This window comes from Amyelois transitella, chromosome 10 (genome assembly GCF_032362555.1).
Source record: "Amyelois transitella isolate CPQ chromosome 10, ilAmyTran1.1, whole genome shotgun sequence".
Taxonomy (NCBI): domain Eukaryota; kingdom Metazoa; phylum Arthropoda; class Insecta; order Lepidoptera; family Pyralidae; genus Amyelois; species Amyelois transitella.
Genome location: NC_083513.1, coordinates 7,551,442 through 7,572,533, shown reverse-complemented (window position 1 = coordinate 7,572,533; position 21,092 = coordinate 7,551,442). Strand labels below are relative to the sequence as shown.

Sequence of the window (21,092 nt, the reverse complement as noted above, 5' to 3'; positions counted from 1 at the left end):
ATTCGCGGGTGCGAAATTATTTCCAAAAAGACTCATGCGCATAATATCTCATTATTTTTGATGTTGTCCCCTGGTCGTTATGTCTCTTCCGCAAAATATCCAAATATTTAAACACTCATATATATAATCACGTCTATATCCCTTGCGGGGTAGATAGAGCCAACAGTCTTAAAAAGACTGATAGGCCACGTTCAGCTGTTTGGCTTAATGATAGAATTAAGATTGAATTAGAAACAGTGAAAACATCTCTTTTGCTAAATTATGCTGATCATGGCGAATTGTTGTTACAAATGTGGCGACATCTCTTCGCCACAAGTCAACAACCGTGACTGCGCTACGCTATCAGTCAAAAACAGCGAAAAGTCCAAATCGCCAAAGCGAAGATTTCACGGATTGGAGCATATACATATACAAACTCCGACACAACATCATCGGAGCCCTAAACATAACACCTAGCCGAGGTCGAGCCAAATCATTGCTCCAGCTACACCTATATTAATATATTGTAGTAATAAATTTAACAGGCGACGTGACCATCACGCCAACGTTTAAAACCAAAAGACTCACAGATATTAAAAGCCTCATGACTCTTGGATTTAACTGGGCTTAGTATACTTTCAAGAATTTGTAAATCGTAATTTAACGAGCAGTGATTACATTCTCTTTGGAAAATTATTGTAGCATAGCTGCGCTGAAAACTATTTGTTTACCTACCAAACCACTTTCAAAATTAAAAAGTAAACGCGAATCGTTATGTCATTTTAGTTGTCAAAGTCAGTCAAGGATTTGACATTTGACAATCAATTAAATTCAATCAAACAAAATAATGCTTACTGGAACGCAAAGCAGAACTTATATTTTCAGTTTTAGTTAGTGGACTAATATTGAATGTTTTGTGCTTATTATTAATAAACTGTGAATAACACACACAAACTATGGCCTCGGGGCTTGAAAATTATGTTAACCAAACTGTGTCCGTCATAACCTCAGACGGTCGAAATTTTATCGGCACTTTGAAGGGTTTCGACCAAACAATTAACATTATTTTAGATGAATCGCATGAAAGAGTGTTCTCTTCGTCAACTGGAGTAGCGCAAGTTGTTCTTGGACTTCACATCATAAGAGGAGATAATATTGCAGTCGTTGGACAAATAGATGAAGCAATCGACAGCAGATTGGATCTAGGCAATATAAAAGCAGAGCCTTTAGGCCCTATTGTTCACTGACCAAAACTACTATATAAGAATATGTAATAAATAAGGATATTTTTATAATTGGCTGTTTCTTTTCTACTAGTTCTTAACAAAGTGAAGTGTTGTTAAACTTGAATGCTGAAGTTAATTTTTCTAGAAGATCTAAGCGTGAAGATTTTCAGGTTTACAGATTGCCTTAAAATTGCAATTTGTTTTTTTTATTGTCTAATTTATTTCTCACTAATATACTTAAGGATGAAAGAAAACTAATTCATGAGGAAGAGAAATTATCATAATCCACATGTACAAAACAGGCCTTCAATAAATAGTATGTTTAATAGAATTATACCTAATAAACTAACTACAAATGGGCAGTTGAAATAAATTTTATTTTAACAGACTTAGGATAATACAGTAGAATGACTACTCAAAGTAGCTTTGTATAACTTAAATTTTCCTACATATTTCTTGACTTGGTCCTTAGGGTAAGGCTTCAAAGCTAAGCATGTAGGTATATTTTCAGGTTGTTCTATCCAAAGTTTATGGTCTATGGAATTTTCTTTTAATTTCTCGGCTACCTTTTTGAGGGAATCTTCATTTGGGACCTGTAAAAAATTACAAGCATGTTCGTAAAATTTATAAAGTAATCATCATAAGAAATTTAATAAAATAGTTGGCGACCTGCCTAGTGCAAACCATACTTGCAACTGTTTGATACTTACCTAAATATAATGTAGGTACATGTTAGCAATTATGTTCTTAAATTCTGATGAGTAAGTAGGCCATAAATTGTTATTAACTCACCTCAAGAACTACTTTGTGCATATTATCCAAGTCATCTAGATATTTCATAGTGTCTTCATCTTCTCTATACAAATGTAAAACTGCTGTGGAAGCATGACAGGCTTGGGCTACAAGTGCACCAATAGACCATCCCAAATCCTTCAGCAAATCACTTCGTAGTAGGACATATTGTACTATTTGACTAGACATAGTCACATTAAGTCATAAAAAGCTGTGTCATAAGAAATATGAGATGTAGGTAATCCTTTAATTTTTTACACGCTGGTAAAGTATGTATTGTTCAGTCCCATAAAGGTCTTCTTGATATTTTATAATAAGGCTCTTTCTCTCAAGCGTGCAGGACCTAGGACAGATTAGATTGGCAAGTTTTGCTTTTTTATTCTTACCCGCTACGCAACCATACAATTACAAGGATATAAAAACGTAGTGGTTATATTCTCTTTGCAAGGATTTATTTAGTCACATCACAACAAAAGTTAACAAAACAGATGGCCTTGCTGGCTGACATTTTATTTTCCAAGTTTTGACAGCATAACAGTGATAGCGATAGCTACCAAGCGACAGTGACAAGTACTGAGAAAAAACGGGTGACCAACGCGCGTTTTACAAAGAAAGAAAGAGGCTCTGCTAACAATCGCGCGCGGAGTTAGAATTTCAAACCGGTTCGATCGGCAACGTTCTTTCTTACGCATACTTTAGGTGACATACGCGCTAATAAACTCGACGAGCTATGAAGACGTGAGTAAGTACGCGCATATCACCGGTTTAAGATTTAACATACATATGGTCACGTCTATATCCCTTGCGGGGTAGACAGATCCACCAGTCCTGAAAAGACTGAATGGCCACGTTCAGCTGTTTGGCTTAATGATAGAATTGAGATTCAAATATTGACAGGTTGCTAGCCCTTTGCCTAAAAAAGAATCCCAAGTTTGTAAGCCTATCCCTTAATCGCCTTTTACGACATCCATGGGAAAGAGATGGAGTGTTCCTATTCGTTTTTGTATTGGTGCCGGGATTTTAAGATTTAAAATCGGTTTTATTGGCATCGAACTTATCGTAGTTTAGATGATATAAGCTCAAGTAAACTGAAAGACCATAAGTTTAAGTGTGAGTTCCCGTGTGGTCACGGTTTTAGGTTGGCACTTACTTACGTAGAAGGTACGTTCTTTTAATGTGCATTCGTCCGCGATTTAGATTTAAGAGATCTTTTATTTTGTAAATTTACATCCGGTGATAATGCTGCAGTGTAGTTTGTTCCGCCGCTTCTCTTACGTAGTAGATTTAATTAGACTTAAGTTATGTTGACGTCAATAAGTGATATCCAATTTTAAAAATAAATCTATTCTATTTTATTATATCTTACTACCTACTCCTACTATAATCACTTCAGAAGGTTAGGGTCCCCATCCCTCTAAGTAGTCTAGTAAAGAAAAATTATTAGGATTTAATATTATTAAAATTCTTAAATTCATTATACCAATTAATTGAAGCATTTAAAATGATATATATATATATATATATGTAACGAAAAAAACACTTAAATATTATAGAATTAGACTAAAAAAATAGAGCATCTAGAATAAAATTTCAATATCTTATTATAATTTTTCATATTTATCTCCTTATGTTTCTTTTTCTTAACTAATAAAATGTGTGTATCACAGTCGCAATCGAAATATTAAACTTAAATTGTACATTTACTAATTTAATTCGAGATATTGAAAATACCTAAATTATACAAAAACGCAGGTGCCCAAAAGTTCTAAATATTTACAGAGGTGTCTATAAACCATGTCCCTAACTAAATATACTTAAATAAGCAACTTTTAATGACATTAAAAATTTTCTGGTTAAATTTCCAATATGGTTTAAAGGGATTGCCCCTTTTGGGTGTCAGATCGATGGGAGTCAGCCATTATATATATGTATTGAGGTTGTAAGGAAATTTATATGGCGAACGAAGTCGCGGGCGGTGGTACAGCTGGTAATAAGTATTTCAGTAAGATATCGACATGGTTGTTGTATCATCATATGTGTGAATGTATCCATTAATATTATTGGAGAGTTACTTGTACTCGCTGCTTGTTTTCGAGGTCAACACGTGTGCAAGGCTAGGAGTCGAGGCTGTTTCTGTTGTCTTTATACTGACACATTATATTGCATAAATTCCAAGCCAATGCCGCAACTTGCTTCACTTGATGTTTTAATTTAGAGGTGATTCGACGAAAAATTACGACGAACAACATTTTCAAAGAGTTTTGTACTACTTATTTGGGTTTTTAACATGGAAAGACTTGATTTTATTATTTTAGGTGCTACTGGTTTTACTGGAAAATATACTGCAATTAATTTAGTGAAGTTGTGTAAACTACCGGATTATACACATTTAAAATGGGGTATATGTGGCCGGTCGAAAGAAAAAATAAACGACTTGATGAAGGAACTTGAAATCATCGGTATGTGTTAATTATTGTTATAATTAATGTTATGGCTTTTTTATTATCTAAGGTCACAATTATCGTCCATGTCAATGTGAAATAATAGTTTATATACCAAAATATTGACATGGTGTTGTTTACATACCTGAAATTCTGTTATTGGGATGGTTAGCATTTGTTTCACTGTATTTATCTTTTAAATTTTGTACTTTCGACTCAAGACTAACGTTTAGCTATTTGATATTCAGATTGTCAGCTACAGTTACCCATCGCCTTAAAGAATAAGGAATCTCAGGTTTCCCTTTCCCTTGATTAACTTTTAGGTACAATGTGAACGGAAAGAAAAACAATTAACACACACTATGTTTTACTTCTCTAACAGACAAGTATGGACGCTCATTTTTTTTGCAATTTTTTTTAGTAAATTTTTTTCTGCAATATTTTTTACCAATTATTTTTAAACCTCTTTGTATTTAAACAACTGATCTGAACTGACCCTAGGATCTAAATCATAAAATATACTTAATCAAATCTGACGTATTTAAACTAATCTGAACAGCCAATCATTTTACAATAAAGACAGTAACAAGAATGCCGTGATTACATTTAATACCAATAAAACCAGTATTTTATCCAGCGGCAAGTCGTCTTTATTACTATTTAATTAGCTTCATACATAATCATTATTGTGAATGAGCACCGCGTAAAATCACACTTGACATGCACTTTAATCTATTTTGTTACGTAAGATAGACTCTACAGTAAATACGCGTGATCAGAATCTTAATTCATGGAATTCATACTAATGTAGAAAGGGAAAGCTAAAGGAGAAGGTTAAAAATTAAAAATTTGTATGAATAATTATTTATATTTGTATGAACATTAAAAAAATAATTTGAAATTTGGCATACCTAGATGTTACTTAATTTAAGAAACATTTATATTATTAAGGGTTTCAGGAATTTCTGAAATTTTTCTCTTTTATTTAATTTTTTTTATCACAAGAAAGTACATACAAAACCAATAAGAAATTTTGTCTCTAACGCACACTTTGCTACCTATGCAGGTCGCTAATATATTCTTTCGTGTAGCATACCTACCATCGATAACAGTCTCACTTTAAGCTCGCAAAATTAGAAAATGCATTAGAATTGAGATCTTTTTGTAAACTTATGACTGTTTACAAGAGTGTGTTTAATATAATATAAAAGTAAATAACAATAAATAAAAAAGTAAAGATTTACCATAAATATATTATTAAAAGTACTAAAAATTTTGAATTCACATGTAAATGTGATTAACAATTCTTTAAAAACGAGCTAAGTTACAACCTTACCCTTTATGAAATTTATATTATTTTTTCAGGAGCTCGTACATCAGAAATTACGACTATTATTTGTGACGTTCTTTCTGGAGATTTATCAAATGTGATAAGTCGAACAAAGATTGTCATAAACTGCACGGGTCCTAACACAATACTTAGTGAGCCTATAGTAAAGACGTGCATTGAAAATTCTACAGACTATGTTGATATATCAGCAGAACTTTATGTAAGTTATTAACATGTTTAGAATTTCGGTCATAAGATATATATTATTTTTAATAAACCAAGCCTTTTGATTTTCTAGCACATGTTGGATATTTATAAAAAATATAACAAATCGGCAGAACAGGCCAACGTGTTAATCATACCTTCCTGCGGGTTTTCTTCTATTCCTGTTGCATCTGGATTAATTTATTTAGAAAATAACTTTCAAGGTGAGAATTTTGCATTGCAGCTATAGGTAACTATATATAATTTTACAATTCACCCGTTGAAGTCTTATTTAATTTACAGGCACTCTAAAAAGTGTACAATGTTACACCAGACTGGACATTCCTTTGCGCGCATATGTACCATGGGCAAACAACTGCCTCATAAATTCTGGAACTTGGGAATCAATGATTCATGTTTTCCACAAACTGCCTGAGCATGCACAATTGAAGAATGAATTGTTTCCGGAAAATCCCTATGAGCCTGAACCACAGGAATTAAAGAGGTGGGTTATTAGAAAAAAAATAATTAGTAATCATGAGTGTATTTTGACTTTGAGTTAAGTAAAAAGATATTTAGTAAATAAGGTTTTCAATTTTAGGTCGCTTTTCCACGTGCATAATCGTAAAGTTTGGTTTACATACCCGGGACCCGATGCAGACGTAATTGACATATCTGAAAGGTATCTGCAAAAATCTGAAGGTGCTAAGCCTTACCATTTTAAGATGTACGCCACAATGCCTTGTTTCCTTCAAATTATTGTCGTCACAACAGCGATATTTTCCTATTATTACATGTCAAGATTGAAGTGTTTCAGAAATTTATTAATTAAACATCCTAGACTTTTTTCGGCTGGTTATGCTACTCATAAAGGGCCTTCTAGCAAGAATGCTCGTGAAACTGTTTTTACAATGACTTTTATTGGCAAGGGACTGGACAAAAATGGAATCCAGAAGAAAATGATTGCAAAGGTATGGCGCTCAATAATAATTATTTTCTTTACTTAACATCAAGTAAATGTTATATACAAAGAGGTTTTGATGAGCACGTAAAACAGTTATATAATCTAAGTGAAGGCCTATATTTTCAGGTAACAGGATCTGATCCCGGATATGAAACCACATCAACCTTGTTGATAATATCAGCATTAACAATTCTAAAAGAGAGATCAAAAATGCCAAAGTAAGTCAATCATTGTATAAATAATATTACTGATCCTAAATATAAAGATTCAAAGAAAGAAGAACATTCTCAGTTTGAAATATACGTAGGTATGTTTTAAAATACTAAATGTATTTTACATAGGTACATACACATAGACACGTCTTTCCTTCGTGAAAAGACTGATAGGCCATGTTCGGCTGTTTGGCTTAATGATAGAATAGTTATAAAATAATGATTAAAAGTACTATTTAATTTCGGTTAGTATCGTTTAATTTTAGTTTATTATACTTATAACCTAATTATATTTTTTACTTATATGTACGTATTTTATTAATAACAAATAATAAAATAACGTTTTGATAAGTTTTTTCTATAATTTACAGGGGTGGTGTAATAGCACCGGCTGCTGCTTTTCATGGCACCAATATCGTAGAGACAGTAAAAACATTAAAATGCTTGCAGTTTGATATTGAATCCAGTTGATGTTATTACTTAAGTACTTATAACTTGCCACTTTTTAAGCCACTACAAGCTGTAGGCGCTGTAACCGTCCTCAAAGACAGCAGCGTCAGTTATTGCTTCGTTTTTACATTGAAACCACTTAAAAGCAAGATTTTTATTTTGTATAACATTTCATCTTCTACCTCTACCATACCAACGTAATATAATTATAAAGCTGTGTTGATTATTGTGAACGAGGCAAATAAAATAAATATTTGTATTGCGAAAAAATAGTTTTATTGTAGCCATGATGATAATAGGTCAAGTTAAATCCACTTACTCATAATATTATCGGTTGAAAATATTGAAAATTTTACGATATACACGAAGTCTGTAAAATTTTCAAAATTAAATAATTTCTATATATTTTCCCCCATGAAGCCGACAGGGGAAACACAAATATACAGATACTGAAAAAAAAATTGCGTTGAGCTGGGTAGAAACGAATATCAGTTCAATAATTCGTCGAATATAATGTAATATCTGACAAAAACAAAAAAGATTATAACGTATTTGGTCTACGTAACTTATCACTATAATAGATTGTGATCAATTTGTGGGAAAATAACACGTGTTCTTCTCAGATGGTAATGCTTGAGCAAAAATAAAAATTATATAAATCATAAATACTTGGTTATTACGGTATGATTTTTATACATTTTTATTTATAGCTTGAGTGTCTGTCACACACTTAAGCAATCTTTATGGCAACATGGCCATTGCCATTTGACCAAAATGTCTATGGTAAACGTCATTGTCACGTCATTCATGTTTGTAACAACAAGACAACAGTGATTTGCTTAGAGGAAGATATTCTTGAAAATTCTGTGATTTAGATCAAAATCTCAAAATTAAATAAAATCCAAAACCTCATCAAAATAATTCAGTGTATGGTAAGTCTTACTTTCCCTTTTGAAGTCCCTGGTACCTGTTTTCAATCTTTATTTTGGATGGTGACTGCATCGAGAATTTGCTAGTTGTCATTTTACCAAATGAAATTGAACTACCATGAATACTAGTAGATTAAGATGTTTTGTGTGTTAAATCACATTAATTATATACATAAATGCTTTATGGACCGAACGTTTATACCATAATAATGTAATTTTTGAAGTTAAGAGTTCACTACCTACTAGTACTCAAGTTGCTATAACTAATGAGAGTGAGTCATTTGCCAGTTTTCCTTGCAAGTACTTTTAAGGGATTTAATTCAGTTTCATTCTGATTTGTTAAATCCCTTTGGCACGTTTACTTCCCTAATAGTAATTATATAATTGCTATAATGCAGATAGATGTAATACATTGTTTATTAATAACAAGGCATTGCCATATCCCAGTTAAATGTATACTTATGTTAGTTTGTGCTTTTCAAAATGGTGTTTGATAATATTTTCAGGGGCAAATTCAACTTTGGTGAGAAAATGTCATCCTCTAACACTTTACAAAAAGCTATAGATCTTGTCACAAAAGCAACTGAAGAAGATAAAAACAAGAACTATGAGGAAGCATTGAGATTGTATGAACATGGTGTGGAATACTTTCTGCATGCAGTTAAGTATGAAGCACAAGGGGAGAGGGCCAAGGAAAGTATTAGAGCGAAATGTCTCCAATATCTTGACCGAGCTGAGAAATTGAAAGAGTATTTGAAGAAAGACCAAAAGAAAAAGCCAGTCAAAGCTGGTGAGTCAGGAAACTCGAAGAGTGAGGATAAAAAAAGTGACAGCGATAGTGATTCTGACAATCCCGAAAAGAAGAAACTTCAAGGCCAATTGGAGGGTGCTATAGTTGTCGAAAAGCCTCATGTTAAATGGAGTGATGTTGCTGGCTTGGAAGCTGCTAAAGAAGCATTGAAAGAAGCAGTGATCCTACCAATCAAATTTCCTCATTTGTTTACTGGTAAGAGGATACCATGGAAGGGAATTCTGCTTTTTGGACCACCTGGTACTGGTAAATCTTACTTGGCTAAGGCAGTTGCAACTGAGGCCAACAACTCCACCTTCTTTTCTGTATCATCATCCAACCTTGTCTCCAAATGGCTTGGTGAATCAGAAAAGTTGGTCAAGAACTTGTTTGAACTTGCACGAGAACACAAACCTAGCATAATCTTCATTGATGAAATAGATTCTTTGTGTTCTTCACGATCAGATAATGAATCTGAATCAGCTCGTAGAATCAAGACAGAATTTCTTGTACAAATGCAGGGTGTAGGTAATGATATGGACGGGATCCTTGTCCTTGGGGCTACAAATATACCATGGGTTTTGGACGCAGCTATAAGGAGGAGATTTGAGAAACGTATTTACATTGCACTACCAGAAGAACATGCTCGTTTGGATATGTTTAAGTTACATTTAGGTAACACATACCACACATTGACTGAACAAGATCTTAAAACTCTTGCAGCAAAAACTGAGGGTTATTCTGGAGCTGATATTAGTATTGTAGTTCGTGAAGCATTGATGCAGCCTGTACGTAAAGTGCAGTCAGCCACACATTTTAAGAAAGTTTCTGGGAGATGCCCAACAAATCCTGACCTTATTGTAAATGATCTATTAGCCCCCTGTTCTCCTGGTGATCCAGGTGCGTTGGAAATGACGTGGATGGAAGTACCAAGTGATAAACTTGGTGAACCACCAGTCACAATGTCTGATATGCTGCGTTCTTTGGCAACCTCCAAGCCAACTGTAAATGATGACGACATGACGAAACTGAAGAAGTTTATGGATGATTTTGGCCAGGAGGGTTAAGCTTAAGCTCTAATTTGAAGTATATTTTATGTAAATTGTTTTCTTAGCACAGTGCCTCCTATTGCATAACTATGATTCGTTTTGTAAACATTTATTCATAGGTCTTGTGGTGAGACTATGGCTGTCTGTGAAAGATGCATAGCCAACTCAAATCTGAGCTTTCATCACTATTTATCATTGATTGGCTGACATTGTCGCAACCAACCTTTATTTCAAGCAACCAATATGTAAAATATTGGTAAGCTGATTGTCACTCTTAATGGTAACTGGCCATTATAATCAATTTTTATTTTTAAATTGCATAATTTCTTTATATACCACTGGCCTTATTATTAACATAGTTGTAATATCTATTATTTTTAATTTTTCATGTATGTTAACATTTAATTTATGGCACCATCTTTTATATTACTTTAGACCATAATAGGACAGCGGTATATGTATTTGCAATAAACTTTTGACCACCACAATATCTTTTAAATAGTGCCCATTGCGTTAGAACATAAATGTCGAAAATGTCAATTTTTTTATTCAAAATGTTTGACTATCAATTTAACTAAAATTAACTTTAATCAGGCTTCTCATATGGTTCAGATCATACAATTTGTCGTTAATATTATTGTAAGGAGAATGATAAATTAGGTAGTTAAATTCTATGTAATGTAACTATGTAACCATATGTAAAAAAAATTTAACCATGTATCGCCCAAATATGTCCCTAAATTCTGATCTTGGTGTTGAAAATATAATCACAATAATGTAATAAGATTCACAAAAATAGTAGTATTCATTATAATAGTACTTTTCTTTTAAAAATTAACTATTGTAAAATTACTACTTTATATTTTATTACATTGATATTTTGGATATAACATTCTATTGTTATACGTCCAACTAGTGGAAGAATAATAAACTTCAAAAAGTAGTTAACAGGGTTCCAATTACAATAATTTGCGTATTAATGATAAAGCACGCACTACATAAATTAGTAATATCCCACATTTTGTAAAATAAAACAACGGAGAATACTATTTCTAATGTGATTTAAAATTGTGATACAAAATGGCGGATTTTGGTTTTGCATTTTTAGGTTAATTTTTTTTTGTTACGAAAACTTAAACGAAATTATCGGTAATTTTTCATATTCACAATGATGAATTTAAGATTTAGAAATAGGATCAATCGTAGTTATCGTGGATTCCCAACCGATTGCCTGAAATTTAAAGTTGTAAATGTATTTTGTCTAATAAGCTGTTTATGTTTACATTTAATAAAACTTATGAAAGCGAAATGATTTTTTAACTTAATTTGATCATGTACAAAATATATTATTTGCGTAATTGGCGGACTCCTTACTTTAATCCTACCAGTCAACCATTAGGTTAATATAATTCGGAGTGATTTAGAAAATTGGCTATTTATTTTTATAATTGCTGTAAGTAGGAGGTGTAATGTAAGGTTGCAAATGAAAACTATTTGGTTAATTTAAATTTATTTACATAAGCAGATAATCAAATATTATTAACTTATCACGATATCTTATAGATAACAATTTTACAAAAACTTGATAGAATAATTAGTGTTAATGATGTGAAGACACACGAGCAACCAGATGAATTAGTGTCTGAAATGAGAAATAAAAAAAACATTGAAAATATTTATTGGTATAGTACTCTATTCCATACTTATAAATAGAAAATATGTTATTTTTTGTTTGTCACGAATAAACTCGACTTCTGGCTAGATTTCAGGAGTAACATAGTAATGGAAATTCTCACGGGAGTATGGAGCCCCGCTCAAAAGCTAGGCAAAAATAACTTCTTATTTGTATATACAAAAGCAAGGGTAATAATTAAGTCATTTGCAGTACATCATGTTCCAACTTCAATATTAAAGCCACAGATTTAAACAAATGCTCTCAATCCTAACGCAACTGGTCACACAAAGGTAAGAATCATCTTTACAAATAGGGCGTTCGATTGTAAGACCCCTTTGTTGTTCTTAATTATTATAAATGCAAAACATAATTGTGTAAGTAGCTACAATTCTGCAACTTTCCATCTTAATTGTACACACAAGAAGCTCTCTAAAATGCGTTTCCATGTAAAATTAACGCGATGTCAACGCAGTTTCGATTTTCCTTTTAATCTGCAAGTGAAGGCATTTGTCTGACTTGTGATTAAAGCTAGTGGTTTATAATTTAAGTTGTTATGTACCTATAACAACAGTGTGTTCCCTTTTATGCGGACCGATGGTTGCCACGCAACGCAGCATCATCCTGTTCGTGACCGGAGCCCTAAGCCCTAATGAGGTCACCAAGAGCCCTTGGGGCGCGGGCTTGGCTCCGTACGCTATCAACCAAGAGCTGTCATGGACCTGAAAATGATAACTTCATTAAGTTTTGATTAATTAAAATTACATACATACATACATACATAAAATCACGCCTCTTTCCCGGAGGGGTAGGCAGAGACTACCTCTTTCCACTTGCCACGATCTCTGCATATTTCCTTCGCTTCATCCACATTCATAACTCTCTTCATGCAAGCTCGGCGGTTTTGGGTACTTTTGACCTGACTCTTTACCAGGACCTTAATTAAAATTAAGTGATTTTCATATTCATTACCTAGTATCAACAAATCACTATTTTATATCTGTTTTTTCTTTTTAACAATTAAATTATAAGTTTTAAAAAAATCCTAAAAAAGAATTCACTAAACGGTTTGCGTAGGTATAGTAAGACACACATTTCCAAAAGTATCTTCATATATTTTAACAAAATTACCTTTTGTCCATCAATGTACCACTTTAGGTGTGGTGCTGGGAAAGATCTTGGTGACGAGCAGTTGACGTCCAGAGGTGCTCCTGGCTCATACTTCCGTTTGTGACCGGTGATTATTGGATTTTCTCGTGGTAAATCTGCAATCATGTATGTTTTATTAGGTTACTTGGAAAAATGTCGAAATAAAGATGGAACCAATATACTTTCTCCATTCGGCCTTCAGGGATCATCTTAATTATTTTTTTTCAATTTGCTAAATTGTAAACAAATCTTAAATTGAAATTCGCAGCAGTATCTTTAACCAACTCTTACATTAGATGGAATACATAATAAATACAAACAATAGATCTCCATAAACGCTTCTGCCGTGCCGAGTGGATTGAAGGTGCTGCTTCGGAGACTGCATCGGTACAGGTCTCACGACCTCAAAGTCAACTCTGAGAATCTATCTTATATTCAAAAACTTCTGCTTGTGTCAAGTGCAATGAAGGTGCCAGTCCAAAGGTCACCTCTAATTTTAATATAACTTTCAGACTCTAACAAAGATATAAAATTCTTACAATATATTTCCATTAAAGCCTCTGCCTGTGCTGAGTGGAACGAAGGTGCTTCTTCAGAGACCTCGCAACGGTATAGCCCTCGTGACCTCAGAGTTAACTCTCGGAGATGAACTCGCCGCGCGCTCGACTTTTCCAACTGAAATTGTGAAGAATTCATGAAATTTATGAACGCATCTGCCAACTGCCGCTAGATTTATTTTAACGCTAGCCGGTTATTAAATTTGTTATTAGAAGATGTTCTTGTGAGTTATTTCTGCTGTAATTTGGCGACTGAGTCTAAACATATTAAAACAAATTTTCGAATTGAAATTAAATTTACGCAATTCATTTTTTTTTCTTTATTCCAAAATTCATAGAGCGAAGTATTTTTGCAGAATATGACATACTAATTCTTAGTGAATTCTATTCATAAAACCAGTGATTAGCGGGATATACAAACGAATGAAGACTGCGATCGTTTTTATCATTAAACCCCTCCATAGTTAATCATTTATATGTACTTCAGTGGCTTATGTCATTAAAGAAATGAGAACACGTCAAGTTTAACCTAACGATAATCTAGAATGTTTAAAGAATGAAAAACTTAGCGTAGACATAATAATGAATTAGACATGCCACGAACGAAAATATCCTCTCCCTACTCACATCAACTTTAACCCCGTCCAGTCTATGTGCATGCTGCGGTGGCCTCAACTTCGGCATGTACCGGTAGAACTCTTCGTTGTCCCTGTACCATTTGACAGAGTACAGTTTCCCCCCCTCCAAGTCGTAGTCACATGTGAGGGATGCTGTTTCCCCTCGTTGCTTAAGAGTCGGTACCGTTATACCGACCACTCGGAGGCAGATGGTCACTGCAATATGAAATGTTTTTTAATTATACTAATATTGGTAATCGCTCCACCTATTTATTTATGTATATTTTTTATTTATTGTAGTTTTTATGAATGTATAATTTTCTGTAAGTATAAATATATTTATTTAGTTTGACCTCATGTTCTCTGTTAGAGCCAGTGGTTGACTGGTAGATAATGCTTCTAGCATTAAGTCCGACAATTTGTAATTTGTACAATAAAGTTTAAATAAATAAGTAAATTTAATAATTGCCGTATGGTTCACGGCAGATTAGTATAGGACCACTAGATCTCTTTCCGTGGATGTAATGCGGATCTTTTTTGCTTTTGTGAAAAGGTAGGTATCAAAGTATGTTAATGTGATAATTTTAGTTCATTCATTATAAAGTTATTATTAGTAGAGTTTGTTAATTATAAAAATAAAGAAAAAAATGAACAGAAATAAAAGTCTAATATACAGACCTCTTTTCTATAGAGGTAGCTGTCTACCTCTATAGAATAATTACTGAATATCAAAGTACTTAATTACTGATTTATGGACCTTTGTTCCATCACAGGTATAGTATACACTGATTTATTTATAACTAATTGTAATGTGGGTGGTTTAAGTTACCAAACAAATAATAGCGTTATGAAATTCCAGTTTAAACGTGGGTATTAAAGGCTTCAATAAACTTTATTACGTAATTCATATCCATACTAACATTACGAGCATACGCAGATTATGTACCTTTTTAACGGAGAAAGATTTTCATGATCGGTTTATTATTTTCGAAGATTAGTCCTTATTTGATAATACAAACAATCAAAGTAACAAAATTTATTTCTTTATAATAACAATACGGAATTGGGGTAATAAAGTTGAGTAAGTATTTGTTTTGGACCTTAAGAGTGGATTTCCAGAATGTCGATACGTCTCATGCACACGAAACCGCGGGCGCAGCTAGTTTAATGTAAAGTAATCAATCGTTTAATGAGTTTGTGCATGTTTGAGCGATATCTCGTTACCGATTTGCATGTATTGGACTTTCAGCAAAAATTAATTAAACATTTTTAATTACCTTTCGTAAATACGAGGACGTAGTAAATAATTACGGCAGCTTTCATATTTTTTAAAATTAATACATGTTACATTGATTGTTTTTTAATTAAATTTGTACTCATTGTACAATTGGTAAATTTAATAATTATTAAACCACATAAATATTAAAAGTAATAAGCATAATTTAAGCCTTTATAATTATCACTAAGAAACGTGTCTGAAGCTTTAAACTTATTTTCACATTCACTTTTAAGATCACAACTAATAATCTAAAGAATATTAATCACCATTCATAAGTAACTTTACGTAGGTTATCGTAGCTTATAAAGCGTGCGGGCGAAGCGTATCGCTATCGGAATGCAACTGTTGCTACGACGTCCGCAAACCGCTACGAGACTCGTAGCGGGTCTACGAATACTGTGTAGACGATGCAACGAGTTCGTGAACTTCTTAATTTTTACTACGCTTTTATTAATGTGATTGTCCATTTTACTGATATGTTATAATTTAAATTGAAACGGATTGTAAGTAATATCTTTAGACTGGGCAGATAAACATAATTTTTTTGTAATAGCTTGGTCAATTTACTTTATTGTATTTATTTTTATTTTATTTAATTCGTACATACCTACATAGATAGAAAAGACAATTGATAGAGATGTCTGAAGGAGGGGCGAGAGGCTTTAGGTAAACCATATTTATGAATGGTTAGGGAACAATCATAAATATTTTGTAGTATCTGCCTTTGTAGAATATTTTGCATAGAATAGTTGCTATTTTTTTCGTTTCTCCCAGCCGTGAAAGTGTTACAGGTAAATAGATAGTCTTTCGTCTTTTGTTATTTTGGACGATATTATAAAAAAACCGTGTGTTTCCGGCACCAATAAAAAAAGAATAGGACCATCTCGTTCCCATGGATTTCGTAAAAGGCGACTAAGGGATAGGCTTATAAACTTGGGATTCTTCTTTTAGGCGATGGGCTAGCCACCTGTCAATATTTGAATCTCAATGCTATCATTAAGCCAAACAGCTGAACGTGGCCTATCAGTTTTTTCAAGACTGGTGGCTCTGTCTACCCTGTAAGGGATATAGAAGTGATAATAAGTTTGTATGTAATAAAAACACCTAAGGTTTCAATCAGCCAATTACGATATAAAGAAATTTATTTATTTGGTACACAAATCAGATTAATTATCATGTAAAGTCAAGTGTTATGTATGAATAAGTATTTTAATTAGGTACCAACATAACACATGTTATATATACTTATGCATTCAGCTAGTTCAAGCATTTAAATTATAAGCTAAGAAACATCAGATATTAAAAATAACTGCGAAATATTATGTGAAACGTTCTGTTCTGTTCCCAATTAAAACCATAAATAATTATACCCAGCGCGCTGTGTGGAATGCCACAAAAGTCTAATAACTTCAAGAAGCTAACCTCTTTTTCTTAACTATGTCAAGAGACCGCGACGTGTGCCCGCCATCTGGTTACGAATAGTAGTATTTTGTACATACTTGTGAGTCTGAAACTTAACTTCGACAAATGTTTCTGTGCCGGATGAGCAGCCGACAGAATGGTTGGTTTATGAGTTGTTCAACGACAAAACCTTTCTACTACGAACGAGTCGCCGACAGAACGATTTATTCATAAGCGAATTGACGACAGAACCTTTCTACTAACAGACATATATGTCTTGTATTTTAATTAATACATACAGACTTTGTGCCGTGTGGTTCCCGGCACCAATACAAAAAAGAATAGGACCACTCCATCTCTTTCCCATGGATGTCGTAAAAGGCGACTAAGGGATAGGCTTATAAACATGGGATTCTTTTAGGCGATGGGCTAGCAACATGTCACTATTTTAATCTCAATCCTATCTTAAAGCCAAATAGCTGAACGTGGCCTATCAGTCTTTACAAGACTGTAGGCTCTGTCTACCCCGCAAGGGATATAAACGTGATTATATGTATGCATGTATGTATGTAATACAGACTTTCCTTCAGAAAATCCCTTAAGGGGTAGAGAGATCAAGCACTCTCGAAAGGACTGAAAGGCTACGTTCAGCTGGATGGATGGTTGGATGATAGAATTTTTTTATTGGTGCCGTGTGGTTCCCGGCTCTATTAAAAAATAATAGGACCACTCCTTCTCGTTTCCATGAATGTCGTAAAAGGCGACTAAGGGATAGAGAAAAGTCTCAAGTTTATAAGGCTTATAAACTTGAGACTCTTCTTTTAGGTGATGAGCTAGCAACCTGTCACTATTTGAATCTCAATTTTAATCAAGCTGAATTTAAGTTTTAAGGGAATATTCGTAATTTAAACCTATTTTTATAATAATTAAATAATAATGCCTTGGCTGTGTTTCTTGGTCTATCTCACATACATTTTTAAAAAATATTAAATCCAATTCCTAGTCATTTGATACTCGTAGCTTTAAGACTAAAAATTAAAACAATATTTTAATCTTCAAAGAAAAAGTTTCTAAAGAAAAAATTAAAAGAAGTGTATTAGTCTTTTGCTGCGTTCGTAATGGAAAAGTGCTGCATTAGTTGGAACTTTCTATCCATTTATTGGTGAGAATTTCCTTTGAACTTCATAATCCCGGCGGATATCTGCACATTTTAAGTAAGTCCAGAAGAAAGATACTTTTTTCTTTGCTTAAGAATACTTATTATATTACGGTGTTAAAAATTTTGCGATTTCATTTTTATCTTATTATATTGATAACTGCCCGTGGTTTTGTTTGCCTCTCTGATTAAACCTACGTCTCATTTCAATGTACTCATGTGTCCTTAAGTTGAAGGAAAACATCGTGAGGAAACCTGCTCATTCAGGCAAATAGATGTGTAACCAAGACCCTTATCCAGATTTCAATTCTTTAACCTTCGGGTCTCGCTTCATAAAAGAACCTGACTACTCTTCCCAGGATCCAGGATCTTCGTCACATGCGCGCCCTGGCCTCTTCCTACAGGTGAGAACGAACGGGACTTACATCAGCTACTGTCTACATATGTCCGTGATACAGGTGTGGTAAATCCGGTAATTATACCAACCGACTCTCATTTTACTCTCATAACCTTACCAAGAATATATAACTCAGCTTTATTCATGTTAAGTGCCCTAGTTATTTGTTACCTTAGTTACCCTTTAAGAATTCCACGAGTAAGGGATAAAGTAGTGCTTTTCGAAAGGGACGGGAAACACATGGCGAATACAGGTAAACATAGATAGATAAAACACTTTACTTTAAATAGCGATGGTACAAAGGCGGACTCATCGCTAATGCAATCTCTTCCAGTCAACTTTTGGGTGGAAGGAAACCAAACAGGAGATTGGCGTTGGCGCAGAGCAAGATAAATAACAATTAATTAATAACATATTGAGTGCCTTTACTAAAATCGAATCTCTAACAATATTGCAAATTCGAAAGTAAGTTTGTTCATTAGTTGCCTCTCTCTCACGCGTTATCTACTATAGCGTTTCGTTGTATATATATTTAAGAGACTGGAGAAAGACTTTATCTTGGTAAAAACTACAATTCCCGTGAGAATTGCGAAACACTTGTATTGTTTTGTAGGTGGCGTTAAACTCGCGCGGGCAAAGCTGTGTGTAAAAGTTAGTGCAAAATAAAATCCATTCGTGTAAGATGTAATGAGAATATGGTAATATCAACAAATTATCGAGTGACCTCGTTTTTATCCTGAATTATAATTAACCAATATAATTAAGGCAGACTTTAACTGCCAGTTAATTTTCATTATCCGTTAATACTATGTTCGTAGAAATTTTGCCGTGTATTTTCCCTATTTATTATTAAAAATTATATCCTTAGTTTGTTTATCAGCGACTTCGTATTATATTCGACTTTATATAGCAAATCATGTTTGTTAACGTTAATGACGTTATTAAAGGAAATACTGCAGTGCGGTTTGTTACTACTTCTCTTGCACTAACGCTTCGGTAGCGGCTGTAAACTTAGTTTAAGTAATTTATTTGACAACAACCAATGTTCTGAAACCAAAAAATATGACAATTATTAAGCGATGTTTGAAACGACCCATATGAATGAATAAACATTTTGAATTTGATCCGGTCAGTTCAAGCATAACGAAAAACTTTAAACATACTTTGCACTACAATAAGTATTTTTTAAAAGTCACACTACACACACACACACTTACATAGTTGAATGTGCATGTTTCCTTAGTCGCCTTTTATGGATGACAATAATACTAAAGTTATAAATAATTATTCTCGTTTCTGTAAAATGTGGTTGTGTACAAATTAGTTACATCAGTATATTTTATTCCGCCATAAGTTTTAATGTTTGTTGTGCCATCACTGATTGCATTATACATTCACCGCGAAATGTATTTACATAAAAACAACCGCCAATGATGCGGTTACACTGATTTTCGTTGTAATCATTGACTACAATTTTGTGACATTAACTAATTGCTTTAATTTGTTTTAATTAGCTGTAACCTTTTGAACTAACTAGTTGTTGAATAACTTTTGTTACCATTTGACAAAATATGAACCACAACTTTTGTCTTGTTGTATAAAATAAATATCATTATTATAATGACTACGTAACCTACCACTAATAAGGTTACTTCCCCTAAAAAAAGTAAAGCCCGACAGGACCCATTAATGTAATTTCATTTTATTTATGTACATATTCATTTCATTATATATGTACATAATAAAATATTACAGGATAACAATTTATATTGTTATATTTAATTAATGTATTTTTGTTAGTGTTAAATAGACTTTTTTTTTATAATTGGTATAAGACAGAGAGACTTATTTATTAAAAGGTGAAAATGCAAATACGAATAATTACGATGAATTATGCCTGTAGAAATGTACTATATTATACACTACCTGTTTCAACTTGACGAATAATACCTAGTGAAAATTAACGATGAAATATGTATCCTGTAAAACGTATTTTTCAATTATAAACTAGGTAAGTACATTTAACTACACCCAAGATATATCTAGTAACAAGTAATGAACTATTTATCACCACTTCATGTGGGACGAAGACCCGCAAAGCCGACCTAGGGCCATAACAACAAGCCTTCAATTAAACTTGTGCCGTTTGGCACTAAAGTTTTATATAATCTGTGGTTTACGTACACGTCACGTGTCGGGGCACGCAACATTACTTTTTAACTAGTTGTGAAAGGGATACTTACCTGGTGCGTACCTACGCACCAGAAATATATATAAAGTTAAAGAATACCTAGATATTAACCTTAATATTTAGCTATTTTTTAACTTTATATATATTTTTTATTAATAAAATTAAATCATACAATGTTTCTATGTAGGTTTGGTGTTTCAGAAAGGTAAGTCACTTCATGTTAAAACCTTACTTACCTACTCCAGATGCTCGGTTAAATGTGACATTTCGGCTTCCCTCAAGGTAAACAAATACCTATGCAGGAAAA

General features: G+C 33.2%; 5 protein-coding genes across 5 annotated transcripts; 3 read left to right on the top strand and 2 right to left on the bottom strand.

Moving 5' to 3' along the window:
- The first annotated feature begins 797 nt into the window (after nucleotides 1-797).
- On the top strand, nucleotides 798-1,274 carry LOC106136394 (U6 snRNA-associated Sm-like protein LSm8). Its single transcript, XM_013336926.2, has one exon. The coding sequence runs from the start codon at nucleotides 936-938 to the stop codon at nucleotides 1,224-1,226; it is 291 nt and encodes a 96-aa protein (XP_013192380.1). The 5' UTR covers nucleotides 798-935; the 3' UTR covers nucleotides 1,227-1,274.
- A 285-nt stretch (nucleotides 1,275-1,559) lies between these two features.
- On the bottom strand, nucleotides 1,560-2,504 carry LOC106136385 (putative peptidyl-tRNA hydrolase PTRHD1). Its single transcript, XM_013336917.2, has 2 exons — nucleotides 1,998-2,504; nucleotides 1,560-1,798 (listed from the first exon to the last, which is right to left on the bottom strand). The coding sequence occupies exons 1-2, from the start codon at nucleotides 2,184-2,186 to the stop codon at nucleotides 1,595-1,597; spliced, it is 393 nt and encodes a 130-aa protein (XP_013192371.2). The 5' UTR covers nucleotides 2,187-2,504; the 3' UTR covers nucleotides 1,560-1,594.
- A 1,702-nt stretch (nucleotides 2,505-4,206) lies between these two features.
- Nucleotides 4,207-7,831, top strand: LOC106136392 (saccharopine dehydrogenase-like oxidoreductase). Its single transcript, XM_013336924.2, has 7 exons — nucleotides 4,207-4,456; nucleotides 5,804-5,988; nucleotides 6,067-6,196; nucleotides 6,276-6,477; nucleotides 6,574-6,943; nucleotides 7,063-7,154; nucleotides 7,520-7,831. The coding sequence occupies exons 1-7, from the start codon at nucleotides 4,285-4,287 to the stop codon at nucleotides 7,617-7,619; spliced, it is 1,251 nt and encodes a 416-aa protein (XP_013192378.1). The 5' UTR covers nucleotides 4,207-4,284; the 3' UTR covers nucleotides 7,620-7,831.
- Nucleotides 7,832-8,377: 546 nt separating this feature from the next.
- Nucleotides 8,378-11,675, top strand: LOC106136414 (vacuolar protein sorting-associated protein 4). Its single transcript, XM_013336962.2, has 2 exons — nucleotides 8,378-8,530; nucleotides 9,034-11,675. The coding sequence occupies exon 2, from the start codon at nucleotides 9,059-9,061 to the stop codon at nucleotides 10,382-10,384; it is 1,326 nt and encodes a 441-aa protein (XP_013192416.1). The 5' UTR covers nucleotides 8,378-8,530; nucleotides 9,034-9,058; the 3' UTR covers nucleotides 10,385-11,675.
- A 917-nt stretch (nucleotides 11,676-12,592) lies between these two features.
- Nucleotides 12,593-18,441, bottom strand: LOC106136365 (uncharacterized). The gene is made up of 6 exons (XM_060946262.1): nucleotides 18,396-18,441; nucleotides 18,249-18,287; nucleotides 14,372-14,577; nucleotides 13,727-13,862; nucleotides 13,170-13,303; nucleotides 12,593-12,760 (listed from the first exon to the last, which is right to left on the bottom strand). The coding sequence occupies exons 1-6, from the start codon at nucleotides 18,439-18,441 to the stop codon at nucleotides 12,593-12,595; spliced, it is 729 nt and encodes a 242-aa protein (XP_060802245.1).
- Nucleotides 18,442-21,092: the final 2,651 nt, after the last annotated feature.